At 41.3% G+C, this 19567-nt stretch overlaps 1 protein-coding gene across 1 annotated transcript; it reads left to right on the forward strand.

Moving 5' to 3' along the window:
* Positions 1-908: 908 nt before the first annotated feature.
* On the forward strand, positions 909-18148 carry DHTKD1 (dehydrogenase E1 and transketolase domain containing 1; the record flags this gene model as incomplete). Its single annotated transcript, XM_009876236.1, has 16 exons — positions 909-1064; positions 1805-2016; positions 3794-3988; positions 4300-4569; positions 7587-7758; positions 9320-9518; positions 10120-10432; positions 11677-11761; positions 12360-12499; positions 12669-12819; positions 14038-14144; positions 15170-15334; positions 15719-15801; positions 16466-16635; positions 17158-17243; positions 17708-18148. Coding segments are annotated over 16 exons (2606 nt in total), but the record flags the coding sequence as incomplete, so codon positions are not given.
* Between the last annotated feature and the right edge of the window lie 1419 nt (positions 18149-19567).

Raw genomic sequence — 19567 nt, forward strand, 5'->3', positions numbered from 1 at the left:
CCTGGCCATGTGAATGTAACGGCAGGAGCAGAGTGCCCGCAATGGAAGTACAGATGTCGAGAGAAATAACTTTGCAGAATGGTCTCAGAAATTGCGTTAGTTTGGAAAATTAAAGTCTTCAGACCTGAGTACTGTCAGCATTGCATCTTTATGAGGGTGAACCACCCTACGCCTCAGAAATGCACTATAAACTGTTTTATGTCATTAATTTGTAGCAGATTCTGCTTACAATTTATTATACTGCTTGCAATTTATTTTACTGGGTTACAATTTATTGACCTGGTCTGTACCATCAATGACAGTAATGTGTGTGTGACCTTCCAGCTGGCCAAGTTTTGCTCATGTTGACAATTTTCTGACCTTGATGCAAAACACCGGCGACAGTGTGTTGCTGATGTCTCTTGAAAAACATGTTCCACATGTTTTGAATTTTTCATACGTCTGGCCCAATGCATTCATATGCTGTTGGCAAGTGCTTCCTGCAGACACAGCCGGTTTTTGAAATTGTAGGACCCAAATTATTGTTAAGACCCTGTCTTCCTGTCATTCCAGCAAGGAATAGGGAAGCACAAGCAGTGTAATTTGAGGTGGTTGAGGAAATGAGACTTTGCACACTGGTACAGTGCCATTCCCGAGTCGGGCATACCTGTTGTTGTAAAGAGTTACAAAGCAAAATGAAATAGTTCTGCATATGTTTACAAGAGACTGAAAATTTGACGGGTGAGAAGATTTAGGAGTTTAATAATGGGAGCTGTTGTGAGGTGCTACGGTGAAAACAATTGCGTAGAAAAATTATCTTTCCAGCCAGAACCTTGATGATTATAAATGGAGAGAATACTCCTGTGCTGGTGTTGTAGATGGATTCAGTGTGAGTGCGTGTGTGATACTGTTCTGCTTTTTGCTTTTAGTTGACCATGCTCTTGCTCGTTTAATAACTGCATATGCTGAACATGGCCACAAGGCAGCCAAAATAAACCCACTGTTTGCTGGCCAAGCTGTTATGAACATGGTACCCGAAATCCAAGAGTTGGCAGAAGTTCTTCATGGGCCTCTCATTACTACAGGTAAGTCCTTATCACAGCAAATTGTCCTCATTGGTGATTTATTGAGTCGCTGTGGCCTCTGTGGTAGAGCCAAATATTGAGTGGTATTTGAATCAGTGATGAACTGTTGGCCCAAAAATTATTAACTTCAGCCTTCTTATATGTTTGTTGCAGAAAGCGTTGTGTAATGAGTGGCTACCTTCTAGCATTTCTGGAAATTGTGGGAATTTGTATTTGTACTTACATCTACCGAGGTTATACGTTAATTTCTTGTGTTGCTATAACATTCCATGATTTAATACGTAACACTGTAGTGAAGCTTGCCAGAACACTGCATCAGAAGAAGAGACTTGTCTTGTCTTAGATCTTGTAGACTCTCTGTGGCCTTGGACAAAGGCGAGTCTGTATACTTTATTTTCTCCACCTGCTGAAATACTTGAGATGCAGCTGGGATTGGAGTTCATCTCTCTGAGCCACAACATATCAAGTGTTATACTGAGTCACAAAAACAGTGACTTTGTGTTGTTCATGGTAAACTCTTTCAGAAGGGCATTTTGAACACCTTACAAAGAAGCAAGAGACTCTTATCCATAACACTGAAGCACAGTTATAAAGTAATTTCTTCCATTTTGTTTTTAAATGGAGCAAGACAAGACTTAATTTGTATGCTCAAAACATTAACGTAATTGCAAGACAACAGTTTAGGTCTTAGTGCTTCCCTTCCTCCCTCCAAGTTGCTAATAATATTTATTTCCAACTAGGGCTTCTAAATATGGGGAAAGAAGAGGCTTCTCTAGAAGATGTGTTGGCTTATCTTGACCATATATACTGCGGGCATATTTCCATAGAAACAAGTCAGCTTTCAACTTTAGAGGAGAGAGAATGGTTTGCTAAAAGATTTGAAGAACTAAAGCAAGAAGCATTTACACCTGAAGAGAAAAAGCACTTGTGCAAACTGATGTTGGAATCCCAGGTACCTTGTTCATTATTTTTGGATTGTAGTAAGAGTTGTGGAGTCTGTCATGAACCCTTTACTGCTCCAGTCCATCATTCATGCAGAAAATGAAAAATCACTATCCTGAAAGGCCTCGGCACTGTGCAGGAGGAGGAATTACAAAGTTTTGCCTGAAAAAGTGGAATACACAAATGCAGAAATGTCATTGGAGGTTGCTCCTGAATTTACTTAGGAGTTAATTTTTGAAACAAATAGCTTTTGCATTGATTACTTTGGAAATTATTTCTAGAAAAAAAAAATTTCCGTCTCAAAAGGCTTTTAGAACTAATTAGAATGTAGATTCTGTGTAATATATATTCTTGTAACAAATATTCTTTATCATCTGGAGACACAAATAATGACCCTACAAATTCATGAGTATTCACTCTTCAGTACTTCTTAGGTTAATGATCTGACAGCTTATATTAGAATTTATGTGAATGCAAGGTTGGGCAGAGCTCTATGAAATTTTTTGCTCTCATGTAGCTGTTCTGTGTTTTCCTTTCATCCTCAGGCTGATCTGTTTCACTGGCTTGAAAGTGTGATGTCTCTCAGGGTTTTGAGTGTACAGAACAGTTGGACTGAGGTGTTAGCCATATAGCATTGGTAAATTTGCTGCTTTTCAGCAAAGGAACTTCTGTTCAATGCATTCTGTAAGGAAGTGAAAGATAGATGTACTTGCAAAATGTACAGAGAAAATTTATTCCAATACTTCTGCACTATGAAATCTTTCCTTTCCCCTCTCCCTCCCCCTTTTCTCCCCATGTTATCCAGAAGGATGGAAAGGTAGAAGAGCAGGATCTGTGAAGGTGTCACTGTTTCCAGTTTTCCAAGTGAAAGGAGTGTTAAAATGTAATATTTACCAATGGCTAAGCAGAAATATGTGGCACATTTTGTATTTTTCTTGCCTCTTTGGCAGTTAGAGGAATTTGACAGTGACACAGGACATTGAAATAAGGACCCTCATTTAACCTATTTTGATTTCAATATGATCAAAACTGTACTTAGACTGTGGAATGTAACCCTGACAGGAAAAAATTGCGGCTGTATGTGATTAGTTTTGTATATGTTATTCCTTAGGACTACATGTTACTTTACTAGAAGCTGTTCAGAAGTAGACTCAGATCTTTGGCTGTGGCTCAGTCTTCCCTTCTTAGTACTGACTTTGTTTATGTTCAGTCTTGCAAAACACTACAGACACTTCCAGGGCTTCCAGAACTTTGTCACTTAGGAGAGATGTCTGGGAGTAGATGAATGGAGTGAAATGGAAGGAGTGAGAGGAAAATGAAGTAAATAGGTATTTGCTTATTATCCTCTCAAGTACCTGTGTACTAAGGACTGTGTCTAATAGTATTAAAAATGAAATTCTGTGCTTCTCTAGCACTTTGCATCTCAGGATAGTTAAAGTTTATACTGTAAAACAACACCATTTCTTAACTTCCACCTAAAATAGGTAAACTGTCAAGGCATTTTTAAATTGCTCCGGCGTTAATGTTTCTTCATGCATCTCTTCTGTGTTAAGATTTTGATCCTTGATCCAACATTTTTCTGCTTAAGAGGAGATGCGAACTGATTTCTTGTAGTCATAATAGCTTCTGGTCTTGGGCTGTGTGGATGGTGAATGAGCTGAGACTTGCAAGGGATGTGCTTAGGTTTGTGTGCCTTAAAGGTACAAACATAAATTATAGTTCAGTTTTATAAGCAGAACACTGTGGCTTAAAACAACCTAATGCTGAAGTTACCCTGTTTTTAACAGGAATTTGATCACTTCTTAGCCACAAAGTTTGCCACAGTGAAGCGATATGGTGGTGAAGGAGCCGAAAGTATGATGGGTTTCTTCCATGAGTTGTTCAAGATGTGTGCGTTCAGCGGCGTGACTGATATCATTGTTGGGATGCCTCATCGTGGAAGACTTAATCTTCTCACGGGTTTACTTCAGCTTCCGCCTGAGGTAAGAGGTTTATCATCTCATTGGCAGTTGCTCTGTGCCTGATTTATTTGCAGGAAAATAAAATCTCAGAAGTGTGTCGTGTTGCAATTGCTGGAGCAATAAAAAAGTTGCCTGTTTGAGAGTGTTTATCTCTCCTGTCAGCACTTCAGCCCAATGTCAGTTAAAAGAACTCTAATGAATGGTCTTACGTGCTGTTACCAGAAGCATCCTTGCAATTTTGGGAGTGGGAGAGCGTACAATTCTGTAAATGTTTTTCTTTTGTTGTGTCAATGAATTGGAAAGGGGTTTTAACGAAATTTGTTTCCATGCAGCTCATGTTCCGTAAGATGCGTGGTCTGAGTGAGTTTCCAGAGAATTCGGCAGCCATCGGGGATGTTCTTTCCCATCTGACATCTTCTGTAGATCTCGACTTCGGTTCCCACAGGCCCGTGCATGTCACCCTGCTACCTAACCCCTCACACTTAGAAGCAATCAATCCAGTGGCCGTGGGCAAGACACGAGGAAGGCAACAGACTCTGCTCGATGGAGATTACTCCCCAGAGAGCTCCGCCCAGCCTGGAGACAGAGTTATTTGCCTGCAGGTATTTCGCTCACGATTTGTTACCGATCTTTGTAAGACTTTCTGAAGTAGCATGTAAATAGAAGTGGTGTATATAGAAATTCCAGGCAAAACTAAATTAATGTTGAATGTGAAGAACTGGGATCTTCTTTGTGAAGAAAGAGGAGGGCAAGGAAGATTTCAAAGTGACGTATATGTTGATACTGTCATTTAAATAATTCCACTTTAGGGTTTCTGACGAACCAGTTCTGATACCATCCTTTATTTTAATAATACTCTGCATCGAGAGCCACATGTACTTTTCCTCACAGACCACTTTTGTGTTTAAACCACCACTGTTAGCCTCCTTTTAAATTAAAGGCATCTGGAGAAGAGCTATTAACAAGGTTGCAAAATATACAGGAGGATTTAGAATTCTGTCATTTTATAGAAGAGTATGTTAGAATTGGTTTTTACTCCTTGAACTGTCTTTTGTAGCTGTGGAGACTGTCGTAAATAGTTCCTTGATAAACTTTATTTTCTGGCATTGTATTCAACTTGGAAATGTGAGTCAATCTCATAAACATTTTTAAAGCTTGGAGTAAAAATGAGTTGGGACAGAACTGTTCTCCTGTGATGCAGAAGTGAAAATGCATTTCAGTGAAATAAATGTTTTGCTTCCTTCTGGAGAATGTGGTTACTGAGAAAAAGCAGAAGGGAGAATATGAAATATTGAGAAAACTGGAGGCAAGTTGGTGTCATTAATGTTCTATTTGTTTATCCATTTATTTAAAATAAAAAGGCTTTGAGGCATGCAAGTGCAGGAAGAAAAGTTTGTTGCCCAAAGAAGCTTCTCCTATTATGTCAGTTAGTTTGCTAAGATATCATTGCTCTTTCAGTTCTGTCTCATAATGTTAGATCTTCATTGTGTTGTAAGGAAACTACCTTGACTCTTTAAACAAAGATTCCTCAGGACAAATTGACCCTTCCTACGCAAGAAAAAATTAGCTTTGTGTTTATGGAAGGGGTAAGTAGTAGAGAAGGTTGCACAGTAGAGAAGAGCGACATTTAGCTCTGAGCTAGCCACCTCCCTGTTAGTAAACTGACTCAAAGTATTCCCAAAAGAAAGAAAATGATTTAATGATTTTTAATAGATTTAAAAAATACAGGCAAATTTTTACTGTTGTGAAATGTTAACTGCTCTCATTCAGCTAAATGAGAAGAAAGAGATGAAAGCAGACACTGTTTCACAATCTTGGTTTGGAAGTTTCTGTTTGGGCGTTCTGTTTTCATAGTGCTTTCTCTTCAGAAGTGGAAGTGTAGAAACTCTGAATTGAGGTTTGCTCTGACATTTGTTCTGTTCTTCCACTAGCCTGAGTGCCAGGGTAAAAAGAATAAAGATCAGCCATTGTTAGTGGTGAGCCTGGTTGCTCAAGGTCTGAAGATCTTCTTTTCTGGAACTTAAGTGTGCTCAGAATATATGAAGACTATGAAACTCTTTTTGGTTAACTACCGTGGACACTTCTGCAATATTTAATTGTCCATCTTTGCTGAAGAGTGGCTTGTTTTTCACCTTCTCACATACTGTAACGCCACTTCCTGGACATCAGGCAACTACTGGCGTTTATGATTTGAATTGAAATCTGAGAATAAGGTCTTCCTGAAATAAATGTCACATTTGACGTTCCACTATCAGGGTCACTGATGAATTAAACTTTGTGGTGATCATGCTTTTATGTTCTTTGCTAATGCTGCCTGGAAGAAACACACGCTAGCAACAACTGTTTCCAGCTAACCTGCTGAAATGAGTAAAACCCTACCTACACCACAGGAATTCAGTCCTCTGAGGTCTGAGGTGCATAGGAAAAGTCTTGTGTAGTTTGGATAGTCACGCTGTCTGTAGGCTTTAATGCTTTGGGATGTACTGAAGGCCATGAAGTTCTTTCAGATGTTCTGTGGTCTTCATTCCAGTGGTGTCCCTGAAATACATAGCTGCCTTAGGCAGTAGAAGAAACCAGAAGGGAAAAGTGAAAATCCAGCACCGCAGAAACAAGCTTAGCATGGCAAGGGACAGAGTGGGGATGCTGTGTTGTCTCTCTTGCAGTGGTTAACTTTGTTTTCCTGTGATGCCTTTTAAAAAAAGTATATATATTAGAAGTGTATAAAAGCCAGTGCTGTCATTTCACTGGTTGATTGCAACTGTACTCTCTTCCAGGTGTACTTGCACCTCTAAAAGTCTCTTAAAGCTTGAAAACATTGTCCCATAACTAGAAAGTAGAACTGTAGTTTGGTTTCAGTACGAAACTACATCGGTTTGCATAGTGACTTTGGTCTGCAAAGGATTGAATCTGCATTCTGAGGAAGCTATTACCATACTCATCAATGGAGAACTATCTCTACTTTCTTAATATTGCAATGCTAGATGATCCTCCTTGTAGCCTTTTTGGAAACCTGTGTCGGATATCACAGTAGTTTCCTCTCCATTTCCAAACTTTTTTTTTAATTTGCAACATTTATTTGTAGTTTTGAAATGTAACTAAGAAATTTGGGTTTATTTCCCTCTTAAAGCTTTTATTTGCTTTTAAGTGCTTCCATTCAGTTCCATTTCCACTTTTTTTCCTGTTGCGTCTTTTTTTTTTTTCTCTATTTGATAAGGCAGGAATAGCCCAAATCCCAGTTCAGCCAGGCAGGCGTTGAATGCTGTGGTGACTGGTTTCGTTTTGCTCGGGGGTCAGCGACTTGCCCCTGACATGCTGCACCTTTGCTGTAGCCGTGATGCTTCCGGTCACCTTTACACTAGTGGAGCCATTTTAAGAGATGATAGGTCAGTTCCAGGTAGGGATTACATCAGGCAGCCGTTGGCTGCTATGACCTTGTGTTAGTGAGAAAAAAGTAATGAAAACGGTGATCTGAAAGGGGTTAAGAAGTGAATCTGGCTGAAACTGCATCTGTTCTACCCACTCAGTTAAAACCAGCCTCGCTTAACGAGTTTACGGTTTTGATTTTGCTCTTCCTCCAGTGTTTTCTAAAGAGACTTTCCCATCTTCTTCCCTAATGTAGGTTCATGGCGATGCTGCTTTCTCTGGGCAAGGGATTGTTCCTGAAACACTGACCCTCTCTAATCTACCACATTTCAGAGTTGGTGGGAGCATCCATTTGATTGTTAATAATCAGCTGGGCTATACCACTCCTCCAGAGCGAGGAAGATCATCTCTGTACTGTAGTGATATTGGTAAGTGTATAGCTGAATCAGAAGGAAGATTGCCCGTTCTGTCAGAAAGGATTTTTAACTCCAGGGTGAATATAAGCTAGGGGCTTTTTATAGCAAGTGCCTGTCAGCTCTAGGGAACTAGATTAATATATGTATTTTTTATGATACAGTAGAAATTAACATTATTATTTGTTATTACCTCCCACTAGCAAAAATTTAGATGCTCAAAATATGCCCTCCCCCATCTGCTTTATGGCAAAGACTAAATACCAAGGGAAAATCATGCCACATTTTCATAGGGTGTCATAAAATATTTGCACGATTACTGTCGGGTCTTTATAACTCATTTAATTCCTGCCATATCACTGACAGCTTTAAAAAATGTATTGTGATGGAGTATATAATAGATATATTTAAAATGCATCTTGTTAAATTTAATCAAAATCATTCCAGTGTGTTTTCTGAGTGAGATTTTTTTTATAAATCAGATACTCCTTAGTTTTCTTGTTTTGTTTGTTCTTGGATGTGCTTATTGAGCTTTTGATGGAAAGATGAGGCTCATACCATTTCTAAGCTTAAATTAGAATTATTTTGCTTCAGACTGGTCTTTCTTTTAGTGACAAATGGGTGTATTATAATCAGCAACATCAGAGACATAGCAGTTAGTTCCCTTGTGTATGTCTCCTATAATTAAAAATATACCAATGGATGTTTTTAAGACTGAACATCCAGTGTTTTTGTTATGGTTTCATCAAACTGAACATGTAGATTCATTAAATCTGACAAGGTAGGTAGCATATGTTGTTATTACTTTTCCCTGAGCTGGTTTTGTGTTGCGGGTTTTTTTTGTGTTTTTTCTTTTTTTTCCTCCATCCTTAGTTTTACTTTCTTCTTAGCTGGTTAGTGAGGAGAAGGGGATGTTACCCATTCGAGCTTCACGATTTTGCTATAGGAGGGAAACTTGATGTGGGTCAGGGGTGGCTGAAGTATTTTAATTTCCCAGAATTTGGGCAGATAAAGTACGAGGGGAAGCACTTGGTTGCATTCCAGTTGCATTCACATTGTTATACAGGAGAGGATATTAAGACATTTGAATTTTGCCGTGTTCTCTTTAACAAAAAGACCTTTCTGTCTGGAGGAGCAGTGGGTAGAATGACTGCTAGCCAGGGAGAAGATTGTTTCCGCCCTGTATGAATTCATACTGATAGCTTAGAATAAGAAGGAAACACAACTCAGTTTGGTTTTTTCTAATGAGAAATGATAAAGTAGTTCTCTCCCATTCCCTGCAGACTTACACCCAGGTGAATAAGATGCAGGAACTATGTAGAGGAAGTCCTCTAGGTAAAGAAGCTGTGCTCAAAGTGTGACAAATATAACAGGTTGGGCTAATTGCACTTTCTCTCGGGGAAGACACCTACTTGCTCCTTACCCCAGCCCGCATCACAGAATCTTTTATAGATTTGGTTTTGTTAAATGCACTTCCCATGAGTTGTCTGCAATTGTCAGCAAAGCAGGTGTGTGTCCACTTTCTTTGGAAGGGGCTGGGTGTAATTACTGTGTTATGCTTTGAATCCCTGGGCAGGTAAAATTGTTGGCTGTGCAGTTATCCACGTGAACGGGGATGATCCTGAAGAAGTCGTCCGTGCCACACGACTGGCTGTCGAGTACCAACGCCAGTTCCGCAGGGACGTGATAGTAGACTTGCTGTGCTACAGGCAGTGGGGACACAATGAACTTGATGAACCGTTCTTCACCAACCCCACCATGTACAAAATCATCAGGTAAGGGTAACGCCACCCCATGGGGAAACCCCAAGTGTCCTTGTGTCTTCATCAGCAATCTTGCACGTAGCCCTTGGATTTCAAATTCAGGATCACTAGTAATCAGAAGGCAAAAGTTTTCTTCTCTGTGCCAGGAGGGTCCTGCTGGGCACTCATTTTTAGGAGCATTTAAATGTATCCCCGAAGAAAAATACACGTAAAAATTTACTGGGCAATGAATTCTGGTGTATTAGGTGAAGCATTTCTGGAATGGTTGGCTTGGTGCTCAGCTAATACTGAAATTCTACTGTGAGCGTGTCTGAAGAAAATAGGCATGCTAGCACAGAGTCAGTCTGACTGGGAGGGTTTTTGACTTGCTTTTACCTGTAACTTCCAACTATAGGCACTTTTTAAAAAAAGATAAAGGACTATAAAGCACATATTGAAGAGAATTGTTACCTTTCTGGAAATACCAGGAAAACCAACTCCATGCAAATGCATATAATGCACTGAGACATCGCTTATTTTAGTTGACTGTGGTACTTGAGAGTACGAGGGTGGCGTTTCCTTGTTCTGCAGTTTTCAGGCTTAATGTCTATGGGTTTGATTCCGTTTCTGACAGATCCCGTAAGAGTATCCCAGACACATATGCAGAACGTCTCATAGCTGCTGGGCTCATGACTGAGGTCGAAGTATCCGAGATAAAGACGACGTACTATTCGAAACTGAACGATCATCTTGCCAACATGACTTTGTACAGTCCACCTGCTACCAACCTGCAGGCTCACTGGAAAGGCTTCGTTGAGCCTTCTGCTAAAATCACCACGTGGGACACTGGTATGCCTGTGCCACTTCTGCAGTTTATCGGGGTCAAGTCTGTAGAGGTGCCTGAAGAACTTCAGATGCACAGCCATCTTCTGAAGACCTACGCACAGGTCGGTCGAGCACAACGATACGTCTCGTCTTGTCACTCGAACATATGGCTTGGTACAGGAATAACTAAACACAGCAAGGCTGCCAGTTAGAGAATAGCATAGTATTCTCCAGAAAAATAGTATTCTCCAGTATTCTGTCTGTGATTCTGTGAAGAAAAACCATCTTCCTCTCTTTTTCAAGGCTGAGATTATGTCAGTTTTCCTCCAGTTTTGAAGATAGGCATGTCCTTTTCCCCAAACCTGACCATATACTTAATTTTGTTATTTCAACAATATTTTCTGCAATGAAGAAAAAGCTTAGAGAAAATACAGTTTATTATTCTTACTTATAATAGTAATTTATCAAAATAGTCTCTATTATTTATGTTTTTATGATATATTGAATACTTTGTGACAGAATGAATCAGGAACTTGGTAATAGTGTACACAGTTTCTAAAGCCAGTAATGAATGTTTTAGATATATAGTGAGCAATAATGTTTTATTTTTATATGTATATATGTAGTGTTAATGTTTAATATATAGTGAGTGTTATTGTTTTTATATATATATATTCAGAATGTTTTATTTATATGTATATAAAAATAAAAAACACGCACATGTGGCCAAGTTTGACAGCCGGCTTTTGATAGCTGCTAAGTTTGCTGCAATAATTGGATTGGTTTGGGTTTGTGAACATTGCCTTTTGATGAATGATGGTCAAGCGCAGGTGTCTGGTTGGCAGCCACAGAGAGGCCTTGAGCTGAATATTTCAGAAGACCAATGTTCTTGGTTTCCCAGCCCAAGGCAAGAACGCCGCAGCTGAGCATGATGATTTGTCTGCAGTTCAGCAGACGACAACAGGGGAGAGCTCTGGAGAATGAACTACTTAACGCCTGGTGGTGTTTTGCATCATTCCTAACCTGACAAACCAAAAGTCTGTTGAGGGCACGCTCTGTGCCGTGCTATGATTTTTTATATTTTCAGGCTAATTTGTCGGTCCACCATTTGTTGACAGGGAAATGAATGCGTAGGTCATCCATGGGTCTGTTGTCCTCAGGGTACCATTTTGCAGGATGTGCTGAAATAAGACTGGGTGTAGTCCAGACCTACCTATGCTGGCTACGGGAGTTTGGCATTTCTCTCTATAGTGTTGGGGTTTTTTTTCCCTAGCTTCTAAAACTGATCTGTACCACAAAGAGAGCTACAGATGGGGAAAAAAAAAAAAAAAGAAAAATAGTAACTTCTTGTTGTTTACTTGTTTAGTCGAGAGTTCAAAAAATGGAGGAAGGAAGAAAGCTGGACTGGGCAACAGCTGAAACTTTAGCGTTTGGTTCCCTGCTGAGCCAAGGTAAGAGGCAACTAGTCAGCAGACAAAATATTTTTGCTTTTGTATAAATGCTTCTTAAGTGTTTCTAAATCTAAAGATTGGTGTGATGTGTAAATTTGACAATTTGCATTTCCACAGTACAAAGAGAAGGTCCTGTATGTCACTAATGTTTGTAGATTGAGTGCTAAGAACTATTGCTTCCTCCCACTCCCCCTAAACGTTCCTGCATTGAGATAAGCACGTGATCAGTGCAGCTGACACCAGTGGGGCCTCCCAAATAGTTTCGTGCTGCTGTGTTTTTCACCTTCCTCTCTAGCCTGAATTCATACCTCCAGTTCTGCATGATACGCAAGGCACATTTTTTGTAGTTTGCTTTCAGTAAATTGAACCATTTACCACAATAATTCTTGGCTGCAGAGAGGAGAAAAAAGAAATATCTGTGCTTGTGAGCTGGAGCTACTGCTGGCTAAGAATTCCGTCTCAGATTTGCTGTTGCTGATGAGGGGAAATCCAAGAAGAGACATAACAAAAGTAATATTTTAGAAATGAGGAGGTGTTGCCCTGCATGTTTTCTTTTTACATGACATGCTAATCTAGTGTTTTGTTTATTGCTTGCAAGGGTTTAACATCAGACTAAGTGGACAAGATGTTGGCAGGGGAACATTTAGCCAACGACATGCGATGTTGGTTTGCCAGGAGACAGATGATACCTACATTCCTCTGAATCATATGTGTCCAGACCAGAAAGGTTTCCTAGAGGTAGGTTCTGTGGTCCAGAAGACAACCTTCATCATATTGTGCTGAAAAAACAAGTGACCATCAATTGCTTTTAGGAGTGCATGTCCTCAGTGTGCCTCACACTGATGTGCCTGGTTCCAAAGGTCATCTTCTTCTTCACCCACCCCTCCCAACAATTTCCTTTTGTTAGGTGAGTAACAGTCCCTTGTCTGAAGAAGCTGTGCTTGGTTTTGAATATGGAATGAGTATTGAGAGCCCTAAGTTACTGCCAATTTGGGAAGCTCAGTTTGGAGATTTCTTTAATGGAGCCCAGATAATATTTGATACTTTCATCTCTGGAGGTGAGTGTACAAGGAGCTAATATATTTAAAAATGAATCATTTGTACTAAGCCCATTTTTAGAAAATCATTCATCTTTAAAGGGCAACATGTTGAGAAAATAATTCTGTTTTCTCAAGAAGTCTTGTGAGCTTGCCTGTGTGGTCCTGACTTCTATGCAGCTTTTCTCTGAAGACAGTCCATCTAAAATGAAACACACCCCAGCCTTGGCAGAAGACAGTCATTCCAAAAGGACAGTTGATTATATTAATGTCCTTTCTTCCCCTCCCTATTTTACTGTGTGTAGTTGATAGCTTTTTAAGCTGTACCAGCATCTGAAAAATTCTTGAAGCAATACACAAGAAAAACAGTAATTATTTGAAAAAAAAACCAAACCCACAACAATGCCTTAAAAACAACCTCGAAGTTTCTCTCTAGCATGTTTTCTTAGTGCTCAAATATTGCAAAAAGACCTCCTGGAGCTGGAACATGCCAAGGAAATGCTACGAGTGGGAGTCCTTGTGTATAAGCGTCCAGAGTTTTGGCATCCAGCCTCAGTTAGGCCTCTGCACTCCCTCTGTAATCAGAGATAGAAAACCAGAGGCCCTCTAAAACCACCCATCCTCAACATATGTTTGAGGCTGGAATGAATTAGCTTCTGGGTTTAACTGTAATCCTTTAAATAGCGCAGGAGATTTGATGGAGCCCCGGGATAAGTAGCCCAGGATACCTAGCCTGTGGCTAGTGCTATTCTGTTAGCTAGGACTGGCTCACAGGGTGCTGCCTGGGTCATGCTGCAGAGGACCAAATGACAAGGTATGCAAAAAATACAGTGTGGATTATGGTTAGGGGTTTCCTTACTGGAAAGTCACCTTTGAGGACCCCTGTTAGTGAGGAAGGACCCTTCTTAGTCAGGAAAGACAATTCCAGTAAGAGGATTCTTGCATACTGTGGTGATGTTTTAGATGTAAGCTTTAAAATATCCACTGTGGCATGTGCCCCACATGGAGGCTTAAGTCTTCTGAAAGCCTGAAGTTACATGATAATTTCAGAAACTTGAGATCATCCTATGTGTGCTGTTTCACTATTGCGAATCTCATGGCAAAATGCCAGCAGCATGCTTCAGGCTTGTTTTTAATGATGTGAAAAATAGCTGTTCTTCTTTCCTGAATGTTTCAGGTTCTGTGGGTTTATGTTCTGTGGAAATTATTCTTTCCTCCCTCCTTGTTGTGTTTTCTCAGGTGAGGCTAAATGGCTTCTGCAGAGCGGGATAGTAATTCTTCTTCCTCATGGCTATGATGGTGCAGGCCCTGAGCACTCGTCCTGCAGGATGGAGCGGTTCCTACAGGTACCCCGCCACACCTCCCAGATTCACACATCCCACCTCACAGCACTGGCAGTCAGTGCTCGGGGGTCTTGCCACAAAATCCTGCCTTCCTGGTGTACCTGCTGGTGAGGTCAGAAGGTGGAGACATAAAAGGGTGATACCATCACGATGAAATAGGCACAGGATGGGCTGAAAGCAGAGGGAGAAGGGGAGCTGTGATGAGAAGGTGTAGGTCTACAAGTGGTGAGGAAGCAGTTTTGGTTTAAATGCTGCCACAACAGCTTTGGAGCAAGGCTCTGACGGCATCTTGCAATAAATGCTTGTTGTTCCTGTTGCATCCTCTGTCAGCTGCCCAAGTGGGGGTGTAGTAATATGGAATTTCCTCACGGGAGATTTTCATAGTGCTTAGAGAGGCCCTGTGCCCTCTGCACACAGCCTCAGTGGGATATGCTCAGTACTGCCTGCTGTCCTTTCTCCTAGTGCTGCACCTCAGAATGAGGGCAGTAACGAGGCAGCATTGCTGAATTACAAATAGCAGACCTCAGATGAGCACTTCTTATGGGAAATGTTTTGGGGGCTGGCTCAGAAACAGGCACCATCTTGTACAAACCACTCAGATCTGTCTGCTGAGCATGGAGCATACAAACACCACGCTGAATGCTATGAAGTACTAGTTAGTAAATCTATGGTGTTTAAAAAAAATAGAAAATTCACCGTTGTGCCCTTGTGACTGCAGTAAGTAAATGAAAGCCTTTTCATCTGGCTTAAGGAGGGGTTTGCAGCGCGTTTAGAGGGATGCTGCCACTGTGATGGAGGAGTCATGCCCTGGTCACAGGCTGCTAGGAGGCAGCTCACGTATAATCTTACCAGTTAAATGCTAAAGCTAGCTCTTCTGTGAAGTTGCTCTTTCTTTGCAATCAATGTCTGAATTGGTATATTTGCTCTTCTATTCTTACACTAGGCAGCGTGCCTTGTGTGCCTGGATTCTCTCCTGCGTATTTGGCTCACTGCTTGTTTCCTGACAAGGTATTGATGTTCTTCTATAGATGTGTGACAGCTCAGAAGAGGGAGTTGATGGAGACCAGGTCAACATGTCAGTTGTGCATCCCACCACCCCAGCACAGTATTTCCATTTACTCCGGCGGCAAATGGTCCGAAACTTCAGGAAACCTCTCATTGTTGTTTCTCCCAAAGTGTTACTGAGGCTTCCTGTAAGCTGAAAAATTTTCTTTTCCTTTTTTCGTATTTTTTCTTCTTCTTCCTCTTCTTCTGTGTTTTCTTCCCCTTTCTCTTTGTTCTTCCTCTGTATTCTCCTCTCTCTGTTTTGAGGTCGAATCAATGGGGTTTTGCCTTTTTTGGGGCAGGATGGGTTGAGAATTAAAGCTGAGTGGAGTGAGTTAGAAGTAACACTGATTCTAGGTGTGGTGGCGTTCTTGATAATCCCACCTTTCATCAGAGGAAGTGGGAATGGGAGGGAGAGGGAAGGTTTTTTCTTTTGTACTTAGCCAAACCCTGTCTTTGGTATCCTCTCCCCAACTCTGGCCTGAGGGAGAAGGCAGCAAGATTTGGTAACTTTCATTTTTTCCACCATGTAGGCTGCTGTATCAAGTTTTGAAGAAATGGCGCCGAGAACAACATTCAAGCCTGTCATTGGTGACTCCTCCGTAGATCCTAAAAGGTAGCTCTACTTTTGAGTTTAACGAAGAGGAGGCTGAGGGGGGATCTCATCATGCTCTACAATTACTTGAAAGGACATTGTAGAGAGGTTGGTGCTGGTCTCTTCTCACAGGTAATTAGGGACAGAACCAGGGGGAATGGTTGCAAGTTGCAACAGGGCGAGTTTAGGCTGGACATTAGGAAGAAATTCTTCATGGAAAGAGTGATCAGACACTGGAACAGACTGCCTAGGGAGGTGGTTGAGTCGCCATCCCTGGATGTGTTCAAGTGTCGCTTAGATGGGGTGTTGGGTGATGTGGTTGTGGGGTGAACTTGTAGTGTAGGGTTAATGGTTGGACTGGATGATCCCAAGGGTCTTTTCCAACCTGAATTGTTCTATGATTCTGTGATTCCTTAGAGGAAAAGCTCAGAAAGGAAGTCCTGTCCCTTTCTCTTAACAGCTGTGGCTCTGGGCTCTGACATACTGTGCCCAAAGGTTCGTTTGCCAACTGTTGGGCAGCAATGGGAAGGAAGGCAAAGAAGAGAAAAGATGGTCTAGGGCAGCAATTTAGCTTTATAGAGTTGTCTTTGATATTTGACTGGTTGTTTTTGCTGGAAGTGTGAAACTGTTCTGCATAGACTTTCTGTAAAACACTAAACTTGGAAACATTCTTACTTTTCTTTAGTGTCACCCAAGTGGTGCTCTGTTCTGGTAAGCATTACTATGCTTTGGTGAAGCAAAGAGAGACACTAGGAGAGAAACAGCACAACACAGCTATTGTGAGACTGGAAGAACTCTGTCCGTTCCCCCTGGAAGCTTTACAGCAAGAATTGAGCAAATACAGCCATGCAAAAGGTCAGCTGGATTTTTACCTTCCTGTTTCTAGAGCCTCTGAATTACTGAACTAAATCTGTCACCTGCCTTTTAGGATGAGGAGTCGAAGTGCCTTGTTCCTCTTTGCTTTTCTCTTTATACATCTATTGTTTCTGAAGTGGGATAATACCAATGTTTACCACTTGTGCTGAAAGAACTTGTTTCTCTGCAATTGTTAATTTCCATAAAGCCGTACTAAAAATCATAGTGAACCGTTTGGGGCATTTTTTGCATTGGTCTTTGCAGTCCAGTTCTTTATAAGTAGCTTTTGAAAATGGCAGTAGAAGAGCAGAATATGACCACAGTGTGCCCTACTGGTGGACATACTTTTGTTTGACTTCAGCGAGCTGTGACCTGCAAGGGAATTCAGTCTTAGAAGCCTTTATTTCAAAGATAGTGCCAAAACAAAAAAGGTAGAGGTGCTACAAAAGAAAAAAATGTTTTTCTTGAGTTGCTGAAAAGACAAATACGTGCATTTGTAATGTACCCTTATTCTTCCTTTAGTCTTCATCTGGAGTCAGGAAGAACCACAGAACATGGGGCCATGGTCCTTCGTGTCACCACGGTTTGAAAAGCAGCTGAGGCTTAAGGTAAGTTGTTCCTCTTGAAAATGAAGTTTGCAGTTCTTGAATGCAAAATTCTGTGGTGCTTAATGCAAAAAAGCCTGATGTCGATGCCTCAAAGAAACGTGCGTTCTAATTTAAGCCACTTACACCCTTCAGAGCACCATTTAGCGGTGAAGAACAGCACTGGAGCTGTCTTTTATTCAGTGTTTTTAGTCAAAGTAGACAGGATGATGAAAGATCCCAGGTAGGAAACAACGTACTTGAAGTGAGCAGGAGGATGATTCGCAGTTGCCGTTTGCTCTGATAGGTTGTGCACTATAATGGCCTTGGAGCCATGATCTTTGAGAGATGGAGGGTAACATTTTGCATTACTCCCAGCTGGGACTGCCCGGTATCTGACAGCAGATATCACCGTGGCATCAGAGGATCTCAAGATGCATTCCTTTGCTTGTGCTTCATTAATCATTTCCTCCTGATTCAAATTTCAGCTCCGTCTTGTGAGTAGACCTCCTTTACCAGCCCCAGCAGTTGGCATTGGAACCCTACACCACCAGCAGCAGGAAGCCATTCTTACCAACACGTTTACCTAAGTTTTAAATGGACGGACTACTCCTGCTGTCACTCATGTTTGGTGCCTCTTCCTGTCAAGAAGAACAAAAGCCAGATCCTTAAAACTCTTAGTTCTCCAGAATGGAACAATCTGAAATGATGAAGCAATTTTTTCATGTAGGGAGATACCTAAAGACGAGAGGTGATGCCTGTTACTCTAGATTCTTCTTGTTCTCTTGTAGTATTTTCTACAAAATATCTTTTTAAAGCTTTAAAAAAAGAAAAAATCCAGTCCAGGAGGCAGGTCGTTGGTGAGATCGCTATAAAATACCTTGAATCACGTTGCTTATATGCACTAGAGAGTTCCCTGGAACGGTGCATGTGTGGAAACAGTTTCTGTTTCCACAGAAGTGTTAGTGCCTTTCATTGAATAAATGCTTCTGGGGATGAGCCGTTTCTATAGCAGAGTGTTGTGGATGGTCTCATTTCTTTTCCCATGGGCCAGGAATTAAATCTATTGCAGCTGTTGATGCTCTTCTCAATGTATCAGTTGTTAAAACAGGATTCTTGTGGGGGACCCTTCCAGGGTCGCTCCCCAAGGCTTCAGGCACCCGTTTCTCTCATCCAGAGCAGCAGTGCTTTCACATCAGACCTGCAGGGTGGAAGGTGTGCTGCAGGGACTGTGCCATATTTTAGAGTAATTTTTTTTTGTAGAGGCCAAACCATTTATTTTTTTTGTAGAGGCCAGACCAGTTTCAGTGTCGCCTGAAGAGTGACACTACCTCCTACCTGGGAAATTCTTCTCGATCTCCTTCTTCTGGTTTGTTGATGTTGTTTTTCTTAACCCCAAGATGCTATTGTTAAATTGGTCCATTGGTTTAGTCATCTGTGTTGACAAGGAAAGGAAGTGCCTGTAAGAAACCATCTCTTTTCTAGTTACAGGCTGCTGTGCTGTTTCATCAGTTCTCATGCATGTGGCCTGGTTTTGAGGGCTTACTTCTCAGTTCCTTCCCTCAGTTGTCCTTAGTTCCCACACAAAATCTTGCTCGTGCTGGAAGAAAAGCAAAGTTGTGACCAAGTAAGAGCAACAGGAGAGAGTCCGAAACTGTGGCAAGCCGAATGAAAAAGTGCAGTAAGGCAGGCTGCCAGGAGTTTGAGGGACAGCTTGCTGAAAGGTGGAATAGTGAGGCTTCCTTCAAATACACCAGAAGCTGCAAGGGTGAGAGGTGGGAGAATTAGGTCAAAGGGACGTAGCAAAAAAAATGCTGTAGCAAAAAAATTGAAACATCATGGCTTTTTTTGGTTGGTGTTTGGTTTTGTTTTTTTTTTTTCACTGGAGGAGGTCCTCATCTGGAGGTCTCTTGGGACGTTCCTGGGTGAAAACTCTCTTTGCAGTGTAGTTATCGACACATTTTGTCTTGACAAGGTTTGTTAATAAACAGGTTATAGGAGAAATTGGTGAAAGGAACAGCAGCAAATGACAAAACAGGAGGGTAATCAGCCAGGTTTTCTGAGGGAGCTCAGACAGATACAGGTATTCAAGCCATTTGAAGAAGTTCCCAAAATGCACCTTTGCTCCAGCAACAAGACAAGGTGAGCAGGAGAAAATTGTGACTGAAAGGAGTTCAGCTCTAACCCTCCCAGTCAAGGAGTGATGACAACTCTTCCCATTCTTGCAGCTTCTCCTGGTGGTGCTCAGAGGGCTCCTCCTGAATCCCATCTTCTTTCACCAAGAACAATTCTTCTTCACAGTGGGAGCTTTGTGTCCATTTAGAGGACTAGTGTGTCAACGAGCGCTC

This window comes from Apaloderma vittatum, unplaced genomic scaffold, assembly GCF_000703405.1.
Source record: "Apaloderma vittatum isolate BGI_N311 unplaced genomic scaffold, ASM70340v1 scaffold2689, whole genome shotgun sequence".
NCBI classification, from domain to species: domain Eukaryota; kingdom Metazoa; phylum Chordata; class Aves; order Trogoniformes; family Trogonidae; genus Apaloderma; species Apaloderma vittatum.